The sequence below is a fragment of the Pan troglodytes genome, chromosome 12, assembly GCF_028858775.2.
Source record: "Pan troglodytes isolate AG18354 chromosome 12, NHGRI_mPanTro3-v2.0_pri, whole genome shotgun sequence".
Lineage (NCBI taxonomy): Eukaryota > Metazoa > Chordata > Mammalia > Primates > Hominidae > Pan > Pan troglodytes.
The window spans coordinates 74,838,489-74,852,090 of record NC_072410.2 but is presented as its reverse complement, the minus strand read 5'-3'; the positions used below and the strand labels follow the sequence as shown (position 1 = coordinate 74,852,090).

The window sequence follows — 13,602 nt, the reverse complement described above, 5'->3', positions numbered from 1 at the left end:
CTAATTATTGTATTTTTAGTAGAGACGGGGTTTTGCCATGTTGGCCAGGCTGGTCTCGAACTCCTGGCCTCAAGTGATCCACCTGCCTCAGCCTCCCAAAGTGCTGCGATTACAGAGCTACCAAGCCCGGCTGAAAAAAATTTTTTTTAAGAAGACGGGAATCTCCCTGTCACCCAAGCTGGAGCTATCACAGGTCATTACAACCTTGAACTTCTGGGCTCAATCAATCCTCTTGCCTCAGCCTTCCAAGTAGCTAGGATTATAGGCGTGTGCCACCATGCCCAGCTAATTTTTAGAATATTTCTTTAGTAGAGATAGGGTCTGTCTTGCTCAGGTTGATCTTGAACTCCTGGGTTCATGCAGTCCTCCTGCCTCAACCTCCCGAAGTGCTGGGATTACAGGTGTGAGCCACTGTGCCCAGCCTCTGCTTTGTCTTTTAATGCAAACCACAAAAATTCCAACATGTATAAATTTTTTGAAGTAAAAGATTCTTTATTAAATATGACAAAGTAGGCCAGGCGCAGTGGAGCTCTTGAAGTCAGGAGTTCTAGACCAGCCTGGCCAACATGGTAAAACCCCGTCTGTACTAAAAACACAAAAGTTAGCTGTGCGTGCTGGCAGCCATCTGTACTCCCACCTACTCGGGAGACTGAGACACAAGAATTGCTTGAAGCCTGGAAGGTGGAGGTTGCAGTGAGCCGCGATTGCACCACTGCACTCCAGCCTGGGTGACAGAGTGAGACTCTTGTCTCAAAAAAAAAAAAAAAGACAAAATAAAAGGCATTCAAGAGTTTCACAAGAAACTCTCCAGATTAAAAAAGAGAGAAAAATGCTATCTTCATTGAAATAAACTTCCACAACTCTAATCTATAAAAACACTTACCAAATACTGTGAAATCTGGATAAGAAAGAGGAGGATGCTGGGAACTAACCAATGTTAGTACCTTAGACTTTCAATGAAGTGTAGTTGTCCCCAAGTAACTAAAGGCTATAATAAGCTTAGCTTATTATTATCTTCTAACTAAAGTGATGAAATCTAATGGCATGAATATGCCATGAATTTTTTTATTTTTTGGACAGAGTCTCACTCCTCTGTCGCCCAGGCTGGAGTGCAGTGGCATGATCTTGGGTCACTGCAACCTCCACCTCCCACCTCCCCACTTCAAGTGATTCTCATGCCTCAACCTCCTGAGAAGCTGGGATTACAGGCACACGCCACCACGAGGCAGTGTTTCACAGTGTTGGCCAGGCTGGTCTTGAACTCCTGGGCTCAAGGGATCTGCCTACCTTGTCCTCCCAAAGTGTTAGGATTACAGGCGTGACCCACTGCACCCGGCCTCAAAAAATTTTATAGCTATTTGGCACTGCTATGACATTTTATTTATTTATTTATTTATTTTTTGAGACAGAGTCTTGCTCTGTCGCCCAGGCTGGAGTGCAGTGGCGCGATCTCGGCTCACTGCAACCTCTGCCTCCTGGATTCAAGCGATTCTCTTGCCTTAGCCTCTCGAGTAGCTGGGACTTGAGGTGTGCACCAACACACCCAGCTACTTTATGTATTTCTAGTAGAGACAGGGTTTCACCATGTTGGCCAGGCTGTTCTCGAATTCCTGACCTCAGGTGATCTGCCTGCTCGGCCTCCCAAAGTGCTGGGATTATAGGCATGAGCCACCACACCTGGCCTGCTATGACATTTTAATCTTATTTTACAAAAGTAACAACTCTGCACTGAACTGAATATTAAACAAACAAAAGACAATTGGAGAACTGTGAACATTAAGAGAAAATTTGATGATATTAAGGAATTATTCCTAATTATTGAGGAGTGGATTAGCACTGTGGTTATGTGAAAGAAAAAAAAACACCCATCTTTTAAAGACACATGGTAAAATATTTACAAGAGATGATGAAGTCTGGTATTTACTTCAAAATAATCCAGAGTGTAAAAAAGGTAGTAAGACGTATGAGGTATAGATTAAACAAAATTGGCCATGAAATGATAGTTGTTGAAGGCAGACAATAGGTACCTGGAGATTCATTACACTATTCTCTCTACTTCAGTGTACGTTAGAAATATTTCATTAAAAAAATGTAAAAATTAAAGGCAACACCCACACTGGAAGCAAAATAGCAGCAGAAAAACAAAACCACGGAGACGTGGTAAGGAACACAGATTTGAGGAACTCACACAACACTAAACAGAACAGAACATAGCAATATAAATAACCAGAAAGATAGCTAAGTTTCTAAAGAAAGGAACATAACATATGGAACAGAAAAATAGTAAAACAATACATCAGCAAAAGCCAAAATATGGATACTGAGGTAGAAGAGCAATCTTTCAAGCAAAGAAGAAAGAAAAAAACCCAATGTGATCTCAAAGTTCTCAGCCATGCTCAATGCTACAATAGAAAAATGTCTACAGAATCGTGAGGGAAAGAAAGAAACTCAGCTAAGTTAAAAGGCAATGGATAGGGATTCTCGCATGGCAAGAATTCAAGCTACAATATCCATAAGGCGTTCTTTAAAAAAAACAAACAAAAAATGGCTGGATGACAAAACCTAGCCATACCAAGAATGAATCAAAATTTAAATTCAAGAATGGAGAAACGATGATAAAAGAACTAATGATAAATAAAGAATAAATATAGACCAATAACTGTAGGAATGCAAATATTTTAAACCTTTGCAAAATAAAAATAAAAATGATGGGGTGGAGATAGATTGAAATACTTTATAAATCTTAAAATGTATAAATCTCATTAATCCTTAATGGAAATATCTATCTATAGCATTGCCTAGACTTATTTTTAAAAATGCTGTAATATTTACAAGCCCAAATCTATTCTTTAAAATGGTATAAGGAGTGTGTGTGTGATGAGGAGTAACTTACTATGGTGAACTTTAATAAGGGACCATCCCATAACCAGAGGTCTTTCAAAAATGATGAACTTGGCCAGGTGTGGTGGCTCACGCCTGAAATCCCATGCAAAGGCACACATCTTACATCTTGGCTCACTGCAACCTCCGTCTCCTGGGCTCAAGTGAGCCTCCTGTCTCAGCCCCCAAGTAGCTGGGACTACAGGTGTGAGCCACCATGCCCAGCTAATTTTTGTATTTTTTGTAGAGACGGAGTTTCACCATGTTGTCCAGGCTGGTTTTGAACTCCTGAGCCCAAGCGATCCAACTGCCTTGGCCTCCCAAAGTGCTGGGATTACAGGTGTGAGCCACTGCACCCGGCCATGGTCTAGTTTAGTTTAAAAAAAGAGCTCTGCCTTGGCCAGGCGCGGTGGCTCATGCCTGTAATCCCAGGACTTTGGGAGGCCGAGGCAGGTGAATCACTTGAGGCCAGGAGTTCAAGCCCAGCCTGACCAACATGGTGAAACCCTGTTTCTACTAAAAATACAAAATTAGGCAGGCGTGGTGGTGCATGCCTGTAATCCCAGCTACTTGGAAGGCTGAGACATGAGAATCGCTTGAACCAGGAGGCGGAGGTTGCAGTGAGCCAAGATCACACCATTGCCATTGCACTCTAGCCTGGGCAACAAGGGTGAAACTCGGTCTCAAAAAAAAAAAAAAAAAAAAAAAAAAAAGAACAAACAATGAAAATAAAAAAATTTCTTTGTCGTGGAAAATTTGTATAGATGAATCCAACATTCCCAGGATTGCTTAATATTGTATAATAGGCAACAAAACCTCACCATAATCCTATTTGCTACAATGTGGTGACCCTCTCTCCCATCTTGGACTCCGCAACAAAAATTTTTACCAGTGCTGTATTAGGACTTGAAAATTACCTCAAGGAAAATTTGACATTAAATGAAAAAAAATCTGAAAAGACATTCAAAACATTATTTTGAAATGGTGATCTCAGAGCTCAAAAAGTCATGTCTCTAGAAAATTATGTAAAACTCTAAGGTAATATTTAAAACACAGTATATTCCATAAGGATGCCTAATGTTAACTGCTGCATAATGGTTTTAAAATTGGTATTTTATCACTGTATCTCCTATCAAAGTTCTGCCAGTTTAAAATTTTCAAGAGGAATTAAATGAAAAGCAAAATAACAATGAAACCATTATTTCTCAAAGTATACTCTACAAACTGTGTTAGATTCACTTATGTTGTTTATTAAAAATACATATTCTAAGCCCCATCCTTGGAAATTTTGATTTACTAAACCGGAGGATACAGGAATTTTCTTTAAAACAGAAAGCTTTTGGGTGGCTTTTATGAACACACATTTAAGACTTAATTAACGAGTTATACCTTACTCTCCTCAAAGATCACATATATTGCCTAAGAACGCTATCACCTCTACATGGATATGTCTGATGCATAAATTTATAGAATAAATATTTCATATTAATTTTAAAATATAATGCTGAAATTGCTTTTAAACCTATACTCTTCAATTCAGATAATTTGGTGATGAGAAAATAATGCTGAAACATACTTGGAATTTAACTGATACAGAAGTCCGTTTTTCTATTAAAAATAAGTGTTCTTACCATGCCATGATCAAATGTGAACACACCAACATCACGTCCATGATGAATATGATTCCGTCTAATAATTGGGTTTCCATGATTTTTAACCCAAATCCCAGCTAACGCATTATTGGAAATTTCATTATCCTCATATATTCCCTACAACAAGTAATCAGAAACAAACATCAGTAGAGCTTTTAAACATTTTCTAAAAAGAAAAAAACCACACAAAATTAAAAAATACCTGTGCATGATCTGTTATATACAGTCCAACATTTTCACAGTCACTGATGTTACAGTGCTTGATGGTGGGACACGCTCCTTGACCACTAACACATACTGCAGAACCAACTGTAGAAAAATTATTTATTTACGTAAAAACCTACTGGGCAACATACAGTGACTCAAAATTTTATTGTAAAATATAAAGAAAACACTAACCTGTACATGTACTTCGGATGATACAGTGATCAATAATAGGGCTACAATTTACTGTAATCTCTAAGCAGTGGTGTGCATTGTGGTGTTGTGCAGATTTGTCATCAGGGTTAAACTGAAAAGTAAAAATTTTGTTTGAAATAAACAATTACTGCCTTTATGATTTCAATGTGTATTTTAAATCTTAACATTTCTTACCCTTATTGTCATATATCCAACATAAGCATCTTCAGAGCCTTCCATAAAAACGAAGGTTGAATCTCTAGTGTTTTCAATTATAACTTTGTCTGCCACTTTCCCAGGTGCTGTGGAGAAGATATTTTAAAGAATATTACCTTTATTCGATTTCAACAGATGGGTATCTTTATGGAGGGGGAACTTACTAAAAACATTAGTACTGAGTAGTGGGACTAATACTCACTATCAGTTAACTATGTTTCATCATCAGCCTTTACTATATTCAAATCCACACACAGTATTACTTCTAATAACATTTAACTATAAATACTATGAATATAAAATGAAACGGCATATTAAAAAATGGTTTCTTGTGGAAACAAAAACAAAAAATGGTTTCTTGTGGAAACCATTCTGTTTCCAGCAGCAGCACTGGAAACAGAAGCTCAAGAAGAGAAGAGACCTCTATTTAAATTTATTTCCAACAGTGGCCTCAATTTAGAAAGTAATAAAATCACCAGACAAACATTTGCTCTAATCTATTCTCCCCATCTTCATGAGGAGATAGAGGAAGAAAGCAAAAGAGGCTGTAAATGCAAATTTCACTAGCAAATAATAATTACTAGCTATCTTAAAATGTTCTATGTACTGTATCCTCAAAATAAAAAAAAAAACCACAAATCTTCAAATGACTCAGTGTTTGACAGATATTACATTTATTCTTAGAAACCTGACCATAAATAGCTTTGAAATAGTACAAAAGTATTTAAAAATTCTATTTCAGTTCCTTTAAAAACATAGCAATAGAAATATTAGCATCTTTCTTTGCAATTCTCCTGCCTCAGCCTCCAGAGTCGCTGGGATTACAGGTGCACACCACCACACCTGGCTAATTTTTGTTGTATTTTTAGTAAAGATGGGGTTTCACCATGTTGGCCAGGCCAGTCTTTAATTCCTGACCTGAAGCGATCCACCCACCTCAGCCTCCCAAAGTACTGGGATTACAGGTGTGAGCCACCACACCTGGCTGCATCTTTATTTTCAAATAAAAGATGAAAAAGCTATTTTTCTTTGTTTAATGAATAACTGAAGGCAACTGGAGACAGTACTAACATTAAGAAACATATACAGCCAGGCACAGTGGCTCATGTCTGTAATCCCCGCACTTTGGAAGGCCGAGATGGGCAAATCACTTGAGGCCAGGAGTTTGAGACCAGCCTGGCCAACATGGCGAAACCCTATCTCTGCTAAAAATACAAAAATTAGCCAGGCATGGTGGTGCATGCCTATAATCCCAGCTACTTGAGAGGCTGAGGCATGAGAATTGCTTGAACCCAGGAGGCAGAGGTTGCAGTGAACTGAAATTGTGCCACTGCACTCTAGCCTGGGTGACATAGCTAGACTCTGCATCAAAAAAACAAAAAAGGTTGGGGGGGGGGGGGCGGGGAGAAATAAATTTATATACAGCTATAATTTCTGAACTCTTATGTTTTCACTTCCTTCACTTAAAATATGTGTGATATCTTCATTCCTGCTTTACCAGCAGGATATTATAAAACTGGATTTTAAGTCACTAGCATTTTAAAAATCCTATCACATAAATGAGTAAAATATTAAAATTTTAATGACAATGCATTTCAAAATACCTGCACCAATCATGGTGATTGGAGATTCAATATATATCCATTCATCAGTATATATTCCAGAATGAACAAAGATAAGTCCATCAAAATGAGCCTCTTGTACCCCACCAAGGGCATCTTCAATAGTATCATAATACTAGAAAAAAATAAATGTGTCAGTACAGAACTGAAAGATTACCATTTTAAGTCATAAAAATAAAAATCAAACATACCAACATATTTTCTCTTCCTTTATATCTTGCAGGGTTACTGTAGAAATGTTCAGCAAATCCTGGCTTTACATGTGCACCTTTATACTAAAATGTCAAAAACAAAACAAAACCATTGACTACTAACATAAACCTTATATTTAAATTAATGTACAATTGCATGAACAACTTTTATTACAAATCAAAAATAATTCTCAACTATTCCAAATAATTTTCTGTCAGAGTACAATGTAAAATCTAAAACAAGTTATGATCCGGTAATATCCAGAAACAAAGAACAGGGTTTCTCAATCTCAGCATTACTGATATTTTAGGTCAGTTAATTCTTTGTTATGGGGGCTGTCCTGTGCACTGTAGGATGTTTAGAGGTATCCCTGGCCTCACCCAGCCAAATAGCAGCAGCACACTCTCCTCCCATTGTGACAATCAAAAAATGTCTCCCGACATTGCCAAATGTCCCACAGAAAGCAAAATCATCTCCAGCTGAGACTCACTCACGAAGGGCCGTATAACAATTAAGCTAAATGTGGAACTTTAAAACAACTGCTGAACAGTAATAATTTAAATACAAGTTCAAACAGACCCATTGAAATCACAACTGCTCTTAGGCTACTAATGCTTACTGTACTAACTTATTAATGGGGGGATATGTCAGTAGTGAAAAGAATTGCTGAATATTCTGTTGGTTGATAAATGTTCATTAAAACCTACTCAACTTTTTTTTTTTTCCTGAGACAAGAGTCTCACTCTGTCGCCCAGGCTGGAGTGCAGCAGTGCAATGTCAGCTCTCTGCAACTCTGCCTCCTGGGTTCAAGTGATTCTCCTGCCTTAGCCTCCCAAGTAGCTGGGACTACAGGTGCGTGCCACCACGTCCGGCTAATTTTTGTATTTTTAGAAGAGATGGAGTTTCACCATGTTGGCCAAGCTGGTCTCGAACTCCTGACCTCAGGTAATCCTCCTACCTCAGTCTCCCAAGGTGCTGGGATTACAGGTGTGAGCCACCACGCCCAGCCTAAACTTATTTCTTAAAAGAAAGTTATTTACAAATGTATAATATAAACCAATATATTCTATTTATATTTCATACCAACTGCTGGAAACTCTCTTTCCAGGGATTTGGATGTTCATACTCTTCTGGATTAATCTGGTAGAATTTTCCAGGTTCAGGATGCATCATAGGGCGAGTATATTCAAATACTTCCATATATAATCGTTTCCTGAACAGAGAAAGGAATTAAAATTTTCTTGATAAAATGTCCTTTAGATTAATACAGTTTTGAACAACTATAACAATTATTTGAGGCCTCAGAAACTTGAGTAAGAAAGTAAGAATAGACAAAAATGAATATTAAATCACAGTATTTTTTTTTTGAGACACAGTCTCACTGTCATCCAGGCTAGAATGCAAGTGGCATGATCTCGGCTCACTGCAACCTCCCTCTCCCAGGTTCAAGCGATTCTTCAGCCTCAGCCTCCTGAGTAGCTGAGATTATGGGCATGCGTCACCACGCACAGCTAAAAACAGGATTTAAAACGTGAAAACGTATTTTTCACATTTAAAATTTTCAGTGTAGTTGCATATGGAAATTATGTTTTTTTCCTTTTTTTCTTTGAGACATAGTCTATTTCTATCACCCAGGCTGGAATGCAGTGCCACGATCTCAGTTCGCTGCAACCTCTGCCTCCTGGGCTCAAATGATCCTCCCACCTCAGCCTCCCAAGTAGCTGGAACTACAGGCACATGTTACCCAGGATGGTCTCGAACTCTGGAGCTCAAGTGATTTACCCACCTCAGCCTCCCTAAGTGCTGGGATTACAGGCGTGAGCCACCATGCCTGGCCGAAAATTAGTTTTCCTGCGAAAATTTTCACAATGTAACTGCGTATGAAAATTTGTCCACACAGAACAACAAAAAGTTTCAATTTCCTTACAAACTGTTTACTCAGGAAGGGGAAAAAAAGTTATCCTTACTGTAAAAACATCATGATTATCACTTAAAAAGATAATTTTCTTTCTTTTCCTTTTTGAGACAGAGTCTCACTCCCGTTGCCCACACTGGAGTGCAGAGGCGTGATCATGTCTCATTGCAGCCTTAACCTCCCAGGTTCAAGTGATCCTCTCGTCTTATTTTTTGATTTTTTTTTTGTAGAAATGAGGTCCCAGTATGTTGCCCAGGCTGGTTTCAAACTCCTGGGCTCAAGTAATCTGCCCACTTCAGCCTCCCAAAGTGCTGAGATTATAGGTGTGAGCCACTTCGCCTAGCCTAAAAAGATAATTTTCAGTAAAAATACTTTGAACTTAATTTGTCCTATATCTTCAGTCCATTTATATCCTATCAAGAACAATGAAATCTTCAAACTGGAGTAATTGGCTAACTATTATCATTTCTGGTACAGTGAGCAATGCTGTTTTGTTCTGCTGCTCTTCATTCTCATTTCTCCTTTGTAATTTTTCTCTTAAATGTAAGGTGTGGGCCGGGCACAGTGGCCCATGCCTGTAATCCCAGCACTTTGGGAGGCCCAGGCAGGAGGATCACCTGAGGTCAGGAGTTCAAGACCAGCCTAGCCAACATGGTGAAACCCTGTCTCTACTAAAAATACAAAAAAATAGCTGGGCATGGTGGCAGGTGCCTGTAATCCCAGCTACTCAGGAGGCTGAGGCAGGAGAATTGCTTGAACCCGGGAGGCAGAGGTTGCAGTGAGTCAAGATTGTGCCACTGCACTCTAGCCTGGGCAACAAGAACGAAACTCCATCAAAAACAACAACAAAAACATATATATATATGGTGCACCTTTTGTGCATCATAAAAGTAATACATATAACCGTTGTAAAACAAAGAAGTGTAAAGAACTATAGTTTCAATATATTAACTATTAACAGTCTGCCATATTTGCTTCCACTCATTTTATCTACAGATCATTTATTATAGTTGTGATTATATAGCATATACAATTTTGTACTCTGTTCTTTTCTTTAAAAAACAGGGTCTCCGTCTGCCGCCCAGGCTGGAGTGCAGTGGCACGATCACGGCTTTCTGCAGCCTTGACTTCCTGGGCTCAAATGATCCTCCTGCCTCAGCCTCCGGAGTAGCTGGGACCACAGGCAGGAGCCACCACACCTGGCCTCTTTTCACTTTTTATAACAGCATTTTTTTCATGTTATTAAAAACTTGGGCTGGGTGCAATGGCTCATGCCTATAATCCCAGCACTTTGGGCGGCCGAGGTAGAAGGATCACTTGACCCCAGGAGTTCAAGATCAGACTGAGTAACAGAGTGAGACCCTTTGTCTCAAAAAAAAAAAAAAAAAAAATTAGCTGGGCATGGTGACACATGCCTGCGGTGCCAGCTACTCAGGAGGCTGAGGTGGCAGAATGGCTTGAGCCCAGAGGGTTGAGGCTGCAGTGAGCTAGGATCGCGACACTGCACTCCAGCCTGGGTGACAGAGCAAGACCCTGTCTCTCAAAAAACAAATGAAAATCTCTTTGTAAAAATTACTATTAGTGGTTATATCACAACTCTCCAAGTACACATTACACAGTTTACGTAGTTCATTCCCTTAATTCTGGATATTTAGATTATTTATAATTTTTCTCATTATTAACTAGGCTGTTATGAAAAATTTGTACATAAAGCAAAAAAAACTTTTCAGAAGTAGAATTACTGGGTCAAAGGGCATGACCCAGTAATTACTGGGTCAAAGGGCATGAATTATTTAAAGATTCATGAATACAACTGTTTTCCAAAAGTGATATATAAAACCTACATTCTAATCTATCAGATTTAAAATTCATTAGCTATTTTAAATTACACTGTTATGTTTCTAAAAAGCTATTAAAAGAAAAACATTTCCCATAATCAATCAGTTGCTATTAACTGATAAACAGCAGATAAAATACTTCATTTACTGATTTATAAATACCACCTGGACTGACAGCCCCCATTTGTAACTTGGAATTGATAAGCATTTTAATTTTGTTCCAACTAATTGTAACTACCAACTCACCGCACCGACTTTCCTACCATGTTTAGCATTTTGGGCAACAAATAACATATCTCAAGTTAATAAGGAATAGGTTTTTACTTACCACAAAATTGGATCATTAGCAAGTTCACTGAAGCGTTTACATACACAAGCTGCTCTACAAAGATCCTGTTCCAGCAAGTAAGAGAAGATTTTTAGAACCACTTCATCTGGCAGTTTCTCCTGAAGATACTGTTCAGCAGGTGCTGCTATAAAGAGATTAACATATAAACTATCATTCGAGCAATAACTTTCTCATTATTTAAAGAACACAGTTTTCATTTTATCTAATGAATAGCTTTTTTTTTTTGGATAATGGTCATTTTATAAGCATGTGGGTTTCATGGGTAACACATATTTATCTCTACCCTGAACTAACAAAAGTACTCCTTCTTTTAGGTATTATGTGCCATCTCAGAAATGGTTAAAATAAATAAATAAAAAGCATTTTTATACAACAATAAAAGTCAGAGGGAGAGGTCAGGGTTCTAAAGTTTATTCTGTAATAATCACTTTCTGAATCCCAAAGGTAATACTCGAATACATTTAATTTTCATTTTTTGGTATCAAGCAAAATTAAAAAAAATTATTTTACCCTATTTGTTACTTTCCCACAGGAAATACCTGATAGATCTTGTGATTTTCCAGACACTCTTGCACGTTTTGCACGATGACCAAAGTTTTCTGTAGTTGAAGTTGAGGCGCCCTTCAAAAACAAAACAGAAACTAGTAAAGCAAATATTCTTATCATCCATAATCATTACTTCTAAAAAAGGATGACATTCCCTTTTTTGTTTCTTGAAAATTCTTTCATTACAAAAAGAAAAGCAACTACATTTAAAGTTACCTCCATACTGTTCTTTGTGGGACACGCTGTTCTTTTCGGCAAAAGAGTTTTTCTACGAAGTTGGTACGGACTATTTTGTGCACCAGGACCTGATTCTTCTGCAACCATATCTGCAGGCACATCATCATCTGTTATAAACAAAAGCAATAAGAAAAATTATACCCTTTTAAAAAAAAGTTCTATGGATACAAAAAACTTTCTTAAAACTTCAAATTCGGGAGGGAGCAGATATAAGTTTTATATGAAATTCCAACCAACTGGATAGCCATATGAAAGCAATGTTAGATTTCTATAAAATGTGGAAGATTTTTTTTTTTTTTTGAGACGGAGTCTCGCTCTGTCGCCCAGGCTGGAGTGCAGTGGCGCAATCTCGGCTCACTGCAAGCTCCGCCTCCTGGGTTCATGCCTTTCTCCTGCCTCAGCCTCCCGAGTAGCTGGGACTACAGGCGCCCGCCACCACGCCTGGCTAATTTTTTGTATTTTTAGTAAAGATGGGGTTTCATTGTGGTAGCCAGGATGGTCTTGATCTCCTGACCTCGTGATCCACTCACCTCGGCCTCCCAAAGTGCTGGGATTACAGGCATGAGCCACCACACCCAGCCATGGAAGACTTTTTTTTTTTTAAAAAAGGTGAGGAGGATGTCCACTTGCTGAGAGGAGTGGGAAGGGAACTGGTACTACATGGTTAGAGACCATATATGGTGAAGGCAGCTTGGCAAGGAGTGTGTCTATGAAGAGGAACGGCTCAATATAGTGCATGAGATACCAGGTAGGGTAAAAAGGGTGTCAGAGGGTAGTCTGGTGTATGAACATCTTTTTTTTTTTTTTGGAGATAGGGTCTCATTCTGTCGCCCAGGCTGGAGTGCAGTGGCCCGATCACAGCTCACTGCAGCCTCAACCTCTTGGCCTCAAGCAATCCTCCTGCCTCAGTATCCGAAGCAGCTGGGGCTACAAGCATGCACCACCACCCAGCTAACTAAAAAACGATTTTTTTTGGTGAGATGGGGTCTCACTATATTGCCCAGGCTGGTCTCAGACTCCTGGGTTCTAGCAATCCTCACACCTTGGCCTCCAAAGTGCTTTCAACAGAGCACGGCTGCAGTGAGCTATGATCACACATCTGCACTCCAGCCTGGGTGACAGAGCAAGACCCTGTCTCAAAATCAGTCAGTCAATCCATCCATCTATGAGTTCATAATAATACTTTAAAAATTAAAAAAAAAAAAAGATTATTTGAAAGATGCTAGTGGAAACCAACCCATCATGTTGAAAACTGGTAAATAACACAGTGGCTCAAGCCTGTAATCCCAGCACTTTGGGAGGCCAAGGTGGGCGGATCACGAGGTCAGGAGATCGAGACCATCCTGGCAAACACAGTGAAACCCCATCTCTACTAAAACTACAAAAAATTAGCCTGGTGTGGTAGCGGGCGCCCGTAGTCCCAGCTACTCAGGAGGCTGAGGCAGGAGAATGGTGTAAACCCGGGAGGCAGAGCTTGCAGTGAGCCGAGATCGTGCCACTGCACTCCAGCCTGGGCAACAGAGCAAGACTCCGTCTCAAAAAAAAACCAAAAACCAAAAACCAAAACTGGTAAATAACACCAAATAAGCAAACACTTATTCTTCCTTTCTTACATAAACTGAATCACCAGGTAGCAAAGTATTAGATGAGGGGAAGCTTCTCTATAGAAACATTCCAGTAATGAAGAGATAATAAAATTAGAGAATCACCATTTTGCTATCTCTAATGAGTTAACAGATTTAACCAATGAGTACCA

The 13,602-nt window shown here is 39.0% G+C and overlaps 1 protein-coding gene across 9 annotated transcripts in view; it reads right to left on the bottom strand.

Annotated features, from left to right (window-relative positions):
• The window catches only part of FBXO11 (F-box protein 11), a 98,486-nt gene that overhangs the window by 20,936 nt on the left and 63,948 nt on the right, over positions 1-13,602 (bottom strand). For 6 of the 9 annotated variants that reach the window (XR_010149531.1, XM_009442431.5, XM_003309002.7 and 3 more), the window contains exons 2-11: positions 11,826-11,953; positions 11,603-11,684; positions 11,043-11,187; positions 8,045-8,174; positions 6,961-7,044; positions 6,752-6,884; positions 5,127-5,233; positions 4,932-5,043; positions 4,735-4,841; positions 4,512-4,649 (exon numbers count right to left, since the gene is read on the bottom strand). Coding sequence is in view for 8 of the 9 variants with exons in the window: in XM_009442431.5 (XP_009440706.4) it covers positions 4,512-4,649; positions 4,735-4,841; positions 4,932-5,043; positions 5,127-5,233; positions 6,752-6,884; positions 6,961-7,044; positions 8,045-8,174; positions 11,043-11,187; positions 11,603-11,684; positions 11,826-11,953 (1,166 nt within the window). In the remaining variant the exon portion in view is untranslated. The remainder of the gene's footprint in view (positions 1-4,511; positions 4,650-4,734; positions 4,842-4,931; positions 5,044-5,126; positions 5,234-6,751; positions 6,885-6,960; positions 7,045-8,044; positions 8,175-11,042; positions 11,188-11,602; positions 11,685-11,825; positions 11,954-13,602) is intronic. The other 3 variants (XM_009442432.5, XM_054677837.2, XM_063789876.1) reach the window with 1 other exon arrangement.